The 13,813-nt window shown below is 37.6% G+C and overlaps 1 protein-coding gene across 1 annotated transcript in view; it reads right to left on the bottom strand.

The window, feature by feature from the left end:
* Positions 1 to 278: 278 nt before the first annotated feature.
* MROH9 (maestro heat like repeat family member 9) overlaps positions 279 to 13,813 on the bottom strand; it is an 81,917-nt gene continuing 68,382 nt past the window's right edge. The window contains exons 21-22 of the mRNA XM_069094517.1: positions 12,712 to 12,774; positions 279 to 574 (exon numbers count right to left, since the gene is read on the bottom strand). Of these exons, the coding sequence (XP_068950618.1) occupies positions 279 to 574; positions 12,712 to 12,774 (359 nt within the window). The remainder of the gene's footprint in view (positions 575 to 12,711; positions 12,775 to 13,813) is intronic.

The raw sequence follows: 13,813 nt of genomic DNA, 5'->3' as shown, positions 1-13,813 counted from the left end.
TCATTGGTAGGCATGCATACTACAGGACTGAAATCTGTTCATTTATGAAAGTTAGAGTTAGGACCTTATCCAAAATAATTATGACCATCCTTGTTTTCTTTTTATTGGTACATCTTGTAAAATAGAGTTTCTAACCATTGTGTTAAAAACTGATGCACAGTAGATTTTCCCTAAATTGTATACCTGGATACAGACAAATGAAGCAGTGGCAGGGCCTTCCAACATCAATTTTGGCAGATAAGCCTTCAACCTGACTTTAATTTATGGACAGGAAGCCCCTAAGTAATATTGGTATTGGAAAGTTCTAATAGACTCTCACTATAGTCTATAGACTTGTTTTCCATACATTCCAATGTGTCTTCATTAATATGCTTATAATACTCAGCAGCTTCTCTACCTCTATAATTGTAAAGAAGCATCATGTTTTTGAATTGGTAGGAAGTAAATACCCTTCGTAAATATCGTTTAAGTCTAGAGTCTTTCACTTCTTTGGCTACTTTCAAAAATAACATGTAGGTAAAATCAGCCATCTGCCTGATGGAAGGATCTCGATCACGGAGCACTTTTTCCATAGCTGAAACAAGAAAATTAATTCACCCTCTTATGATCAAGCTGGACTCCTCCCATAATTGACCCTTATGTTATACCGTGTTTCCCCGATAATAAGACCTATCCCGAAAATAAGCCCTCCCCTTACTGTGTAAGATTCCTCTAAAATAAGCCCTCCCCTGAAAATAAGCCCTATTGAGATTGCTGCTGTAGTGAAGGTGATCCCCTGCGCTACACGCTACATTACGGTACCCTCTGTATGCACCGCCCCCCCCCCCCAGGTGAAACGCATGCCACGCTCCGAGCTGCATTCAATCAGAGCTGCAGCAGTGAGTGCGTCATCCTGTTCTTTATTGAATTCATTATTGAATAAAGGTACTTTTTTTGTTCACATTTACCTGTTTATTAAAATTGCTGTCAATGTTCATTAAAATAAGCCCTCCCCTGAAAATAAGCCCTCTGGTGTTTTTCTGTCCAAAAAATTAATAAGACAGTGTCTTATTATCGGGGAAACACGTTACTGACTCATCCTAACCACTGTCTCCTGAGGTTTCCTCACTCCTGAGTTTTCCCAGGGAACCCCTATCAAAGCTACCCTCCAAGCTTTGATCACTGCCTTTGACCCTAGGGACCTTCTCCAGTGTTTCAGAAATGGTTCTTGAATTAGATCCACTTTGAATTGCCAGTCTCTGCTTTCTCATCTGGATTTTCCAAGGTTGTGACTTTGCCTGTTCCTACCTAGTAGGAGTTGGGTTACTTAGTTCTCACAGAATTCATCATCAATCCCTGCCACAAAACTGGATATCCAGGGAGGGCCCTGAATCATCTAATTATGGACCTTATTCAATGGGCTTCTCTCCAGTCATTGTTAAGGTGTTTGAACTCATTGCTCCATAGTTTCTGTACTCCGACCCTGTAATACTCTCCCCGTCACAGAGATACTGACTACCTCTGTGTCCCCCTACAAACCTTGTTTCCCCTCTGCAATTGCCTACTCTCTTACTCCCATCCCTCTAACCCTACCACTTCACAGTTCCACTCCAGCTTCCTTCAATCTTAAACCTTTTCTTTTCTCTTTCCATCTTTTGGCACTCACTGAAACCTGACTCCCTCCTAATGACAAGGAATCCCTGGCTGCCATTTCTAATATAGCTTGCACTTTCACTTATATTCATTGGTTCTATTAGTAGGGTTGAATATTCCTCAATTTCCATTGTCACTTTCAAAATCTCCTTTTACCACTCAGGAAGCTGTCCTCTATTGAGAATCATTTGATTTACATTTATACCCAGTCAAGATTCTGGTAACTAGGGGTGACCAGGTGGGTCAGTAAATAGAGCAATGGCCCTGACCTGAGTTCAAATCCAGCCTCAGACACTCAACACTTACTAGCTGTGTGACGTTGGACAAGTCACTTAACCCAAATTGCCATGCCTTTCCCCCTCCAAAAAAAGCAAAAAAAAAAAAAAAAGATTCTGGTAATTGTTATCTACTGACCAGAGAACATTTTCCTTCCTTCCTTAATGAGTTCAGTGCTTGACTCAAGCAAGGTCTTTTTCTCCATCCCAACTCCTGCCCTCATACTAGGAGACTTCAATTTACATAGTGACACTCCCTCAAACAAACCTCTCTAAAATGTCCTAGTTCTGGAATTTACTAATTTTCTATGACTTACTCCTTAGGTCTATCTCAGCTAAATACAGAGATTTTGCCATCAACTACATGTATTCCTCTCATGTGCATATACTGCAAAATTCCTTCTTTGCCGTACGACCCCAAACTTGGTTCTTTATCCTTATGGTGACCTGTACTTCTTCCACCATTGAATTCTTTTCCCAGTATATCACACCTGCCCTGCTACATTCTTCTCCTTCCTCATCTTCACCTCTTGGTGAACCAATTTAACTTTACTTTTTCCTCAACACTCAAATCTTTCATACCTTATCTATCATTGACTATGCCTTGCCAAGTCCCAACCTTGGATTACTCACCATCTGCTGCCTTCACATATATTCACTCATTGCTAAATAATGCTGGAGAGAATTAAGAAATTGCGCTGACCTGGGTCCACTATAAATTTGGTACATAGTCTCAACTGGGCCCTAAAAGCAACCTGTTTAACCTCTTAGTCACTCACCTCAGTGGCTTTTCCAAACGTTTTTTTTTTTTATCCCTAGTTAAGAATCTCATTGTTCTCCCATCCCTCTATCTGCTTAGATAAGAACTTTGCCTCATATATCATTGGAAAAAAAAATGAGCTATTTTCAGAAAGCTTGCCCTTCTTTTATCTGTTCTCATTCCATAGTTGCCTATTCCCACTATTTCCTCCTTCACCTTGTCTCACATGAAGGAGTCCTTCTCCATATAAAGGCAACATATACCCTTGATCCTATTCTAGTCTGTCTTCTCCAGTCTATTCTCTCCTCTAGCCCCCTCTGTTCTCTTACTAATCTTCAATTTCTTTCTTTCTGTCTACTGGATGCTTGCTACTGTCTACAAACATACTTATGTCTCCATAGTCCAAATAACACTACTTCTCACTCAATCTGAGTATCTGGTAGCTATTATCCTTTATCTCCCCTCCCTTTTGTAATTAATCTCCTTGAGAAAGCCATCTGCAAGAGCTTCTATGCCTTTTCTTTTCACTATCTTGAATCATTCAATTGAAACTACTCTTTCCAAAGTTACCAATGATCTCATTTGAAAACTTATCTAAAAGTTTTTAAAATGCCAGTTTTATTTTACTTTCCTTATACATTCTCTCTCTCCTCACTTCCCCTACTCCCACATAAAGAAAGCAAGAAAAAGTCAAGCAAAATAAATGATCGAACTGGCTGTGTGTGTATATATAAACATAAGTGTAAACACTCACTTTTCACTCTGAGTCTATCACCTATCTACAAGAGGATGACATGTTTCATCATAAGTCATCTGGGATTGTGATTGGTCATTGTGTTGACCAGAGTGCCTAAGTCTTTCAAAGCTGTTTGTCTTTACAGTATCATTGTTATTATATACATTTTCTCTTGCTTCTGATCATTTAGTTTGGCATTAATTCCTGCAAGGCTCCTCAGACTTCTCTGAAATGATCACTTTCATTATTTTAACAACATGGTAGTATTCTATTACATTCATAAGCCATAACTTGTTCAGCTATTCCTCAATTTCTAATTCTTATCTACTAAGAGATGTTATAAATATTTTTGCACATATGGGTGATTTTCTTCTTTCTTTGGTCCCTTTGGAGTATAGACCTAGTAGCAGTATTCCTGGGTCAAATGACATGCACAGTTTAAGAGCTTCTTGGGCAGAGTTCCACATGCTTTCCAGAATGGCTGGACTGGTCCACAGCTCTATAAACAATGCATTAATGTGCCTTTTTGTTCCCCCACAGTCCCTCTAGAATTTGTCATTTCCTTTTTCTCTTGTTTGTTTTGCTACTATGCCAGTCTGATGAGAATAAGGCGGCAACTTAGTGTTGCTTTAATGTGAATTTTCTCTTTTGGTGACTTTAAACTTTTATCATATAGCATTGATAACTTGGATTTCTTACTTTGTAAACTTCCAATTAATATCCTTTGACCATGACTGCAGAATGGATCTTATTCTTAGAAATTTGAATCAGTTTCATATATATTTCATTTATGAACACACAAACATGCAAATATAGATTTAATTATATTATATATGTATATACACACATATTAAAAATGACACCTTTATCAAAGAAACTTGCTGCAAAGATTTTTCCCGTTTTCTTCTTTCTCTTATAACTTTAGCTGAATTGGTTTCACTTGTACACAAACTTTTTAAGTGTATATCACCAGAATTATCCATTTTACTTCCTGTGAACCTCTCTGTCTTTTCTTTGGCAATTAATGCTTCCCCTGTCTATAGAGCTGATGTCTTTGATGTTTCTCTAACTTATTTACTATGCCCCCTTTATATTTAAATCATGTACCCATTTAGAGCTTAGCTTGGTAGAAAATATAAGATGTTTTCCAGTTTTCCCAACAGTTTTTGTCAATTAATGAAATCCACCCCTTCCACCCACCATAGCTGGGATCTTAGGGTTTATTAAACACAAGGCTACTATACACATTTGCTTCTTTATATTGTGAATCTAGTCTGTTCCACTGATCAACCCATATATTTCTTACCCAGTGTAAATGGTATTGATGATTATGGCTTTGTAGTCTAGTTTGAGATCTAGTATTATTATGCTCCCTTCCCTCAAAAATTTTCATTAATTTCCTTGATATTCTTTTTTTTTTTCTTAAAGCAATTGGGGTTAAGTAACTTGCTCAAGGTTACACGGCCAGTTATTTCTGGGTGTGGTGCTAAGTATCTGAGCACTGATTCGATCCCAGGTCATTCTGACTCTGGGGCCGGTGCTCTTACTCACTGCGCTACCTGGCTGCCCCATTTCCTTGATATTCTTAATGTTTTACTCTTCCAGATGAATTTTGATATATTTTTTCTTGGTTTTGTGAAGCAATCATTTGGTAGTTTGATTGACATAGCTCCTACATCTTTCTTCTATGTTCCATTTAATCTAATTGTCAAATCTGATGTTCCTTTTTTACTCCTAATTCTTCTTGACCTGTGTACAAGCTTTGACATTATTGATCACTCTTTACTCCCTGATATTTTCTTCTCTCTAGGTTTTCATAACCCTGATCTCCCTTGGTTCTGCTCCTGCCTTTCTGGCTACTCCTTCTTGGTCTTGGTTGGCTGTGGATCCATCTTGTACCAACCATGAGTATCCCCCAGGATCTATCCTAGACCTTCTTCTCTTCTCTCTGGATTATCATATCTATGCATATTATTCTCAGATGTATTATTATTAATTAATTTATACTATGCTTATTGTGTGTCAGCCACTATGCTAAGTGCTTTACAAATATTATTGCATTTGATCCTCACAACAACCCTGGGAGATAGGTGCTATTATTATGATCCTTATTTTATAGATGAGGAAACTGAAGCAAACAGAACTTAAATGAATTGCCAAGGATCAGATAGGTGGTGTGTCTGAGGCTGGATTTGAACTCAGGTTTTCCTGACTCTAGGCCCAGTGCTCTTATCTAGTATACTACCTAAATGCCTCTAGAAGTTATTTATTTAGATTGACCCCTCTCCTGACCTTCAGATAAGCATCTCCAGGTGCCTAATGGACATCTTGAACTGCATGTCCTTTAGATATCTTATATTCAATATGTTAAAAACTCAACTTATCATCTTTCCTTCTAAAACTTCTCTTTTCAACTTCCCTGATACTATGGAGCATTCGACCACCTTCCAGGGTATCCAGACTTGCAACCTAGGCATCACCCTTGACTCTTCTCTTTTTTGCCATGCTCAATCTGTTTCAAAGTTCTATAATTTTTACATTTGAAACATTTCTTGTATATGCCTTCTTCTCTTGGATATAGCCACCACTATGAAAGCCCTTATCCCCTAACACCTGGATTATTGCAGTAGCCTTTTGGTTAGTTTCCCTGCCTCAAGTATCTCCCCAATTCAATCTATCTTTTCCTCAGCTACTAAAATGATCTTCCTAAAGTACCAGTCTGACCATACCACTCCACTTAATAAACTATGATAGTTCCCCCTTTTACCTCTAGTATTTCTTCTACCTATAATGTTTATTCTAAGAGCTAATAAATCCCATTTGGCTTTTAAAGATGTCTCATCCTTATGCATTCCTACTTTTCTATTATTTTTATACTTTCTTCCTGCTACTTACTCTGTGACCCAGAACTACTGGACTTTTTGTTGCTCTTCCCCCATGAGGCTACTTCTCTCAACTTCATGACTTTTTACTGGCTGTCCCCAATAAATGGAATCCTCTCCTTTGTTTACTTCAATCCCTACCTTTCGCAAGAGGCCTTCCCTATTTGCTCCATGCCTTTAAAAGTTTCTCCATCTTATCCTCCATGTACATAGTCTTTTCATGTTGCCTCCCCCATTAGAATGGGAACTCCTTGAGGGAAGGAGCTGTTTATGTCTTTCTTTGTATCTTCAGCTCTTAGCAGAGTGCTTGGCATATTGTAATCACTTAATAAATGCTTGTTGACTTGCTATGACTCCTGAGACTTTCTACAAGTATCATAACAAGTTACCCAATAGAGGTTAGTGTAGCTGCCTCTAATCCTCCACCATTCCAGAATGAAGAAAGAGAAAACAAGGTAGTAAGATGGGGTAGCAGAAAGTGGAATTTGAATCTTAAAAGTTAGATTTCTGTATTGGTCAAAGTTGTGATTGTGTTATATAATTCACCTATTCAAGAGAGCTAGGAGTTTGAATTTTAAAAATAAAGCACTCTTCCGTATTTTTTGCAAAAGAGTCTGCCTTTACTGGGGAAAGAAATAATACTTATAGGCAGCAAAGTGATTCAGTAAGAGTGCTTGACTCAGTATCAGAAAAATATGAGTTTTGAATCTTTCCTCAGATAGTACCCAGCACCATACCTAGCACTGACTGACATAAACTGGTGACTTTGGACAACTCACTTAACCTTTCCTTTCTCAGTTTCTTTTTCTGTAAAATGGAGATAATAATTGTATAGGTTTTTAATGACGATCAAATGAGATAACATGTGATTAGTTTTATAAACCTTTTTAAAGCACTATGTAAGGGCATTTCACCATCACACCATTCTAACCCATATCATTTAGCTTTGCTAGCAAATTGATTCAGAGGCACCTTGATGAAATAGGTAAAGAGTTGGCCTTCAAGCCATGTCCTACCTCTGACACATACTGGCTATGTGACCCAGGGGTGAAAATTCAACCTCTTAATGTTCTGGGTCATAGGTGTCAAACATCAGGTATAAGTGACCTATAATACTCCCCAATGAGGACAGAACCAGATTAAAATGTAATTGGGAGATGTTTAATAAAAAAAAAACATAAGTAATGTTATATTTTCAAACTTAGTCAGTAAGTGGCCTGCAGGAATCCTTATGGTGGACCCCACCTCTTCTATTAGAATTTGATGCTATTGCTTTAGGCATCTTTTAAAGACTATAAGTTGCAAAGTAGGGGATCCTCTGCCTCAGATGGAGTTTTTCTATCATTGAAATCACAGGCTAGTTTCAAGTAGTCCTTCACTGTGCCCAGGACAGGAATCTTAACTCTGCCTTCAGAACACTGACACCTGGGTAATAGGTAAGAGCTCTGATTTACACTTCTCCATTTGCCCTACAGCACCTGGTGCTGAGCTGGCTGCTCAGGAAGAACTTAAATTAATATGTGTTTATGAATTGTGAGCTTTGGAAATTTGGAAAGAAAGCCAATTTTAAAAGGTTCTGATTAATTAAGGTATTACTCAGAAGTCAAATAAGATTAGGGACCTAACCCACAATTCTTCAGACAGAGTTTCTTTATCAGAAACTGGGATTGATGATCCAGGAAGAGAGCTAGTATTCCCCATTATCTCTGCTTTTTTTCATCTTTCTATCCTCCCCTTGTGAAAAACATAAACAGACTTCAGTAGATTGAGTTATTCCCTCTTTCTATCTATCTCCCTTATTCCATTAAAAGGAATTTATAGTGTTATGCAAGTTATTCTGGACAGGCAATAAGGTTTTTTAAAACTGTTTCATTTTATGATGGCAATAGTCATATGGTGTGTGCTGCAATTGATACTAGGTTAACTCAGAAGTCTGAACTTGACCAGAAATAGTCTGATTGATCAGGTTTCTTCCCTTTTATTGAGTTCTTTTTCAGTCAAGTACTGGATTTCATGCCATACACATGTGTTTCATTGTTCTCCTTTGTTGTGTTTTTAATGTCACTTTTATTAATATTAATAATAGCAGTTACTAGCATTTATATAGCACTTTTAAGTTTTGTAAAGTGCTTTACATATATCATCTTACTTGATATTCGTAGTAACATTTTGAGGTAGATAACTATTTAAGAATGGATATTTTTGCAAAGTAAAAGAAAAAGGTGTAGTTCTTATTAAGCACAGTTGAATGACAAGTAGACATAATAAAACCATATTAGGACTGGGGCAGTAAAGCATTTCAGGGATCATTCAAGCCCACAATGAAACTGGATCAGTTGCCTTGAAGTACAAAGAAAAAAGTACAAACAAAAAATAAAAACCCAATGCTGAGAAATAAAAAAAGAAAAAACCAAAAACTATTGTTGCTAAATAGCCTAATTAATCATCAAAAAACAAGCAAAGACCTTTGATGGAACCAAGCTTCAAAGGGAAACTAGAAACTGGTGATTCCTCTACAATGTGGCACAGGCTTCTTGAAGTTGGAAGAATAGTGTTTCAAGGTTATTGCTCATACTGAGCAAGATTAGAGTACTGAAGATTAGTAAAAAGAAAATTTTTAAGGGGGAATTCATTTATTCCATTGACTGTTACTAAAAAAGTGAATAGTTATAGATAAACCTGTAAGATCTGGGTGTTTTCACCAGCCTATAAAATATCCACCGAAAATGTTTTAGGATTTTTAGCTTCCACTGAGCCTGGAAGTCTTGTTCTCATTGAGGGAATGATGAATTCTGTTATATTGATATACAGAGAAGCAGACATGACAGAGTAACAGAAACTAGGTGGAATACTGCAGTAGAACCTTATCATAAAAGGTGAAGAAATCTATCCAAGATATGCAGATAAACATGCATCAGTGACCTGGGAAAATACCCTAATTTAAAACCACTGGAAAACCTAAATGCAATAATCAAGACAAGTTTTGGCAAATATTTGCTAAGGCATGCTTAATATTCAGTATGATGAATGTTAAGCTTTATGAGGAAGAATTTTAAAACAGATGTCAACATTTTGCGAACTCAATTCTAAATTGTGTAAAACAAGTGATTTCAGCAAAAGGAGGACATTGCATATTAGTTTTAGAAATCAAATCAATAAACATTTATTAATGCCTACTGTGTGCCAGAAACAGTACTAAGCACTAGGAATATAAAAAGGGCCAAAAGATAGTCCCTGCCCTCAAAGAACTTATAATCTAATGGAGGAGACAATATACAGAAAAATATACAAAGCAAGCTATATTATAGATTAATTAATATTAATAGATTTATGCCAATAAGAATTAACAATAGAAATTATTAAAAGAGGAAAATCACAAGAATTAAAAAGCATTAGTTAAGATTTTCTATATAAGGTAGGATTTTACTTGCGACTTAATGATGGAGGGAGAGCATTCCAGGCTTGGGGGACAGTTAGGCTCAGAGTCAAGAGATGGAATATCTTGCTCATGGAACAGCCAGGTGGCCAGTGTCACTGAATTGAAATGTATATGTTGAGGAACAAAGTGTAAGAAAACTGGAAAGATAGGCTGGGTTATGAAGGGCTACAAATGCCAAACAGAGCATTTTGTATTTGTTCCTGGAGGCAACAGGGAGTCACTGAAATTTGTTGAATGGGGGTGGGCAGGGTAGAGGTGTGATTTGATCAGACTTGGGCTTTAGGAAAATCACTTTGGTGACTGGAGAATGGGTTAAAGTAGAGAGAGACTTGAAGCTGGCAGATCCACCAGCAGGCTATCAAAATAGTCCAGGTGTGAGGTGATGAGGACCTGTAGAGTGGTGGCAGTGTCGGAGGAGAGAAGGGGGTATATTTGAGAGATGTTGCAAAGGTGAAGCACACAGACCTTTGCAACAGCATGGATATGGTTGGGTGGGGAGATAGGGAGGAATCCAGGGTGACATCTAGGTTGTAAGCCTACGAGTTGTGTTGTTTTCTACAGTAGTAGAGAAGGTAGGAGGGAGGAAGGGTTTAGGGGGAAAGATAATAAGTTCTGCTTTGGATATATTGATTTTAATATGACTACCAAACATTCAGTTTGAGATATCTGAAAGGCAATTGGAGATGGAGACAGGAGGTTAGCAGACAGATTTGAGAATAATCAGCATAGAGTTGATAATTAAATCCATAGGAGTTGATGAGATTACCAAGAAAAAAAAGTATAGAAGGAGAAGAGAAGAGGATGCAGGACAGAACCCTTGGGGATATTTAATGCTAGAGGGCAAGATCTGGAAGAGGATTTGGCAACAGAGACAGAGAAGGAGAGGTCAGAAGAGTAGGAGGAAAGAGGAGAGAGTAGTAGTCCCAAAATGTTGCAAAAGTAAAACTATACATCAGTAAATAGAAGTAATTGAATACCACTCTGACCCTATTTTGGATGAGCAGGATTAGAGAAAAGTCATAAGTATCACGTCTCTCAAATCAAACTCTAGTCATAGATTTCTATTACTTCTCTAACTTTTGTATTGTTTGAGATTCCATTGGTATCATTGCTTCTACAAATGGATTGGATTTATTCATCCGCTTAATTTCAATTTTAGTCAATCGTTTGGCTCTGTCAGATGCCATACTTTAAGAATAGAATTGATCTCATGGCCAGAATTTATTATTGCCCTAAATTATGGTCAGATTTGTGATCACTTTATTCAAGGTGCTCAATGCTTCTCCATTTCTGCCTTAGCAATTTTGAATCTTTAGGAGGTAGCACAAGGAGTAAAGGGCAACAGCGTGGAAATCTAAATGGGATATCAAGCAATTGAGATCTCAGGGACATCTCTAGCTGGAGACCTGCAGTCTTTCAGTTCTCCCAGAATGGTTTCATTCAGAGCAAAGACTGAGTCGTGCCCTGCAGTTTGATCACTTTGAACAGGTAGACCTTCTTATCAGGCATGGAAGCTGAGTGCAGCAGCATTTTAAGATCCCAGTTCAAATAAGGACATTGGAAAACAGATTGAGGATAAAAAAAACATTGGACAAAATGTTCAAAATAGAAGACTCAAGATGCCATACCTCAAGGAATCTTAAAAGAAAATGGCCCAGATTTCTCAACCAGAGGAAAAGTTTTTCCAAATGGAAAAAAGCCACCTGTTGCTTTTTGAAAGAAATCCCCAAATGAAAACTTCAAGGAACATTATAGCTAAAATCCCAGACTTCCAGGTTAAAGGGAAAAAAATCTATGAGCAGCCACAAAGAAAGAATTCGAAAATAGAAGAGCCAAGGTCAAGATCACACATGACTTAACAACCACCACTGTAAAGGAGTGGAGAGCTTAAAATATAACATTACATAGTTGATCCTGCCATTAGCATATGCTTGTCTCAAAGATTAATCAAGGATGCCTAAATACACATAACTATTGCCTTAAAACTGCAAGTGAGGGTGATGGTACCTTTGGTCCCAGGCTCCTTCCTACTTGGATAATCCTAATACTACTGTAGTAATTTCAGACTTAAAACTTGCCTGTGAACACTGACATCACTCACTCACTCCCCTCCCTACCAGTGGGTGAGATGGTAGAAATGTATGCATTTATGAGCCAGCAGGCAAAGCACATAGGCTTACAGTCCCCTGAAGAGAAGAATGGAAAGAGAAAGGAAGAAGAATTCACTAAAAGGAGGAGGGAAAGGAAGTTTTGGGAAAGTCATTTCACATAATCAATAGGGATGAGCTCTAAGCAAAACAGACTCTAACTAGGGCATACAAAAAATATCTATAGTTCTTTTTGAGGTGGAAAAGAATATGCATCTGAGGGGGAGCCACAAATTAGGGAATAGCTATACAAAATATGGTACTTAAATGTGATAGACTACTATCATGCTATAATAAATGGTGAAGGGAATGATTTCAGACAAATCTGGGAAGACTTTATATGAACTGATGCAGAATGAAATGAACAGGTCCAGGAGAATAATTCATACACTGACAACAAAAAATAAAGACAAACAACTTTGAAAGAATTAGGAATTTTGAAGAGTATAATGACTAATCATGATTCCAGAGGACTGATGCTGAAATAAGCTACCTACTTGCTGGTAGAGAGTGTTCATTCAGTATAGAATTATATATGTATATGTGTATGTATATATGTATGCACACATGCACTCATATAGAACATACATACATACATGCATGCATGTATACACACATATAGATATTGGAGATGACCAATGTGGAAATTTATTTTGCTTGACTATACACGTTTTTAATATATTTTATTTTTTTCCTTGTTAATTTGGGGTGAGGGTTGGTGTATTAGAAACAGATTTTGTTTTTTTCTGATTGAAAAAAAATTTAAAAAAGAAACAGAGGAAATGAGTGAGTTTAAATACGTAAAAATTGTACCAAATTCATTTAAAAATCATATCTTACCCTTAAGCATGACTTCAATTTCATCACAGAGAAGTAAGTTACTCCCCAGTTTTGCCAGGTATCCTAAACAAAAAGTCAAAATAAAGAGTTATTGCTCAAAACGTAGAAGTTTCCCCAATACTGATTGCCTAATGTTGAGCTTTCAGCCAGAACAAGTACCTCTAATGAGTCATTTATGAAAAGCCTACTATGTGTCAGACACTAAGCTAAACACTGGGGATACAAAGAAAAAGATAGTCCCTGTCTTTGAGGAACTCACAAGCTTATAATCTAATAGGAGATATAATATGCAAACAACTATATAATACAAGATATCTATCTTTCTATCCATCTGTCTTACACACACACACACACACACACACACACACACGATAAATAGAAAGTATTTGACAGAGAGAAGGCACTAGAATTAAGTGGGATTGGGAAAAGGTTCTGAAGTTGTGATTTAACTGTCAATGAAGTAAGTTAGGGAAGTTAGGGGGCAGAGGTTAGGAGGAATAGCATGTGTAAGAGATAACTAGTGAAAATGCCCAGATTTGAGAAATAGTGTCTTCTTAGAGGAAAAACAAGGAGGACAGTGTCACTGGAGCAAAAATCATGTGGGGGAAAGTACAGTATAAGGAACAGGAAGAATAGAAACGTGGATGGGAGGAGGGACTCATTTATTGACTTTGAACGCCCAGCAGAAGATTTTGTATTGATCCTGGAGATGATGGAGGCAAGGAGATAAGAGTTTTGTGAGTGGGACAAGGAAAGAGTAACATGGATAGACCTGAACCTTGGGAAAACCATTTTGGTGACTTTCTGGAGGCTGAACTAGAGTGGGGAGAGAATTAGAAGAGGCAGACCAACCAGAGGCTATTGTAGTAGTCCAAGTATGAGAAGATAAGATCTATATCAGGGTCATAGCAATATCATAGGAGAGAAGAGGATGTACTTGAGAGATGTTACTAAGCATCAGTAGGTCAACTGGATATGTGAAGGGTGCGAGAGAGTGAGGGTGATATCCAGAGTGTGAGAAGGAAGGAAGGAAGGAAGGAAGGAAGGAAGGAAGGAAGGAAGGAAGGAAGGAAGGAAGGAAGGAAGGAAGGAAGGAAGGAAG

This window comes from Petaurus breviceps, unplaced genomic scaffold (assembly GCF_028583685.1).
Source record: "Petaurus breviceps papuanus isolate PSGF00001 unplaced genomic scaffold, PetGlider_PUasm1.0 220, whole genome shotgun sequence".
In the NCBI taxonomy this organism is placed as follows: Eukaryota; Metazoa; Chordata; class Mammalia; order Diprotodontia; family Petauridae; genus Petaurus; species Petaurus breviceps.
This window is presented reverse-complemented; position numbering and strand designations above follow the sequence as displayed.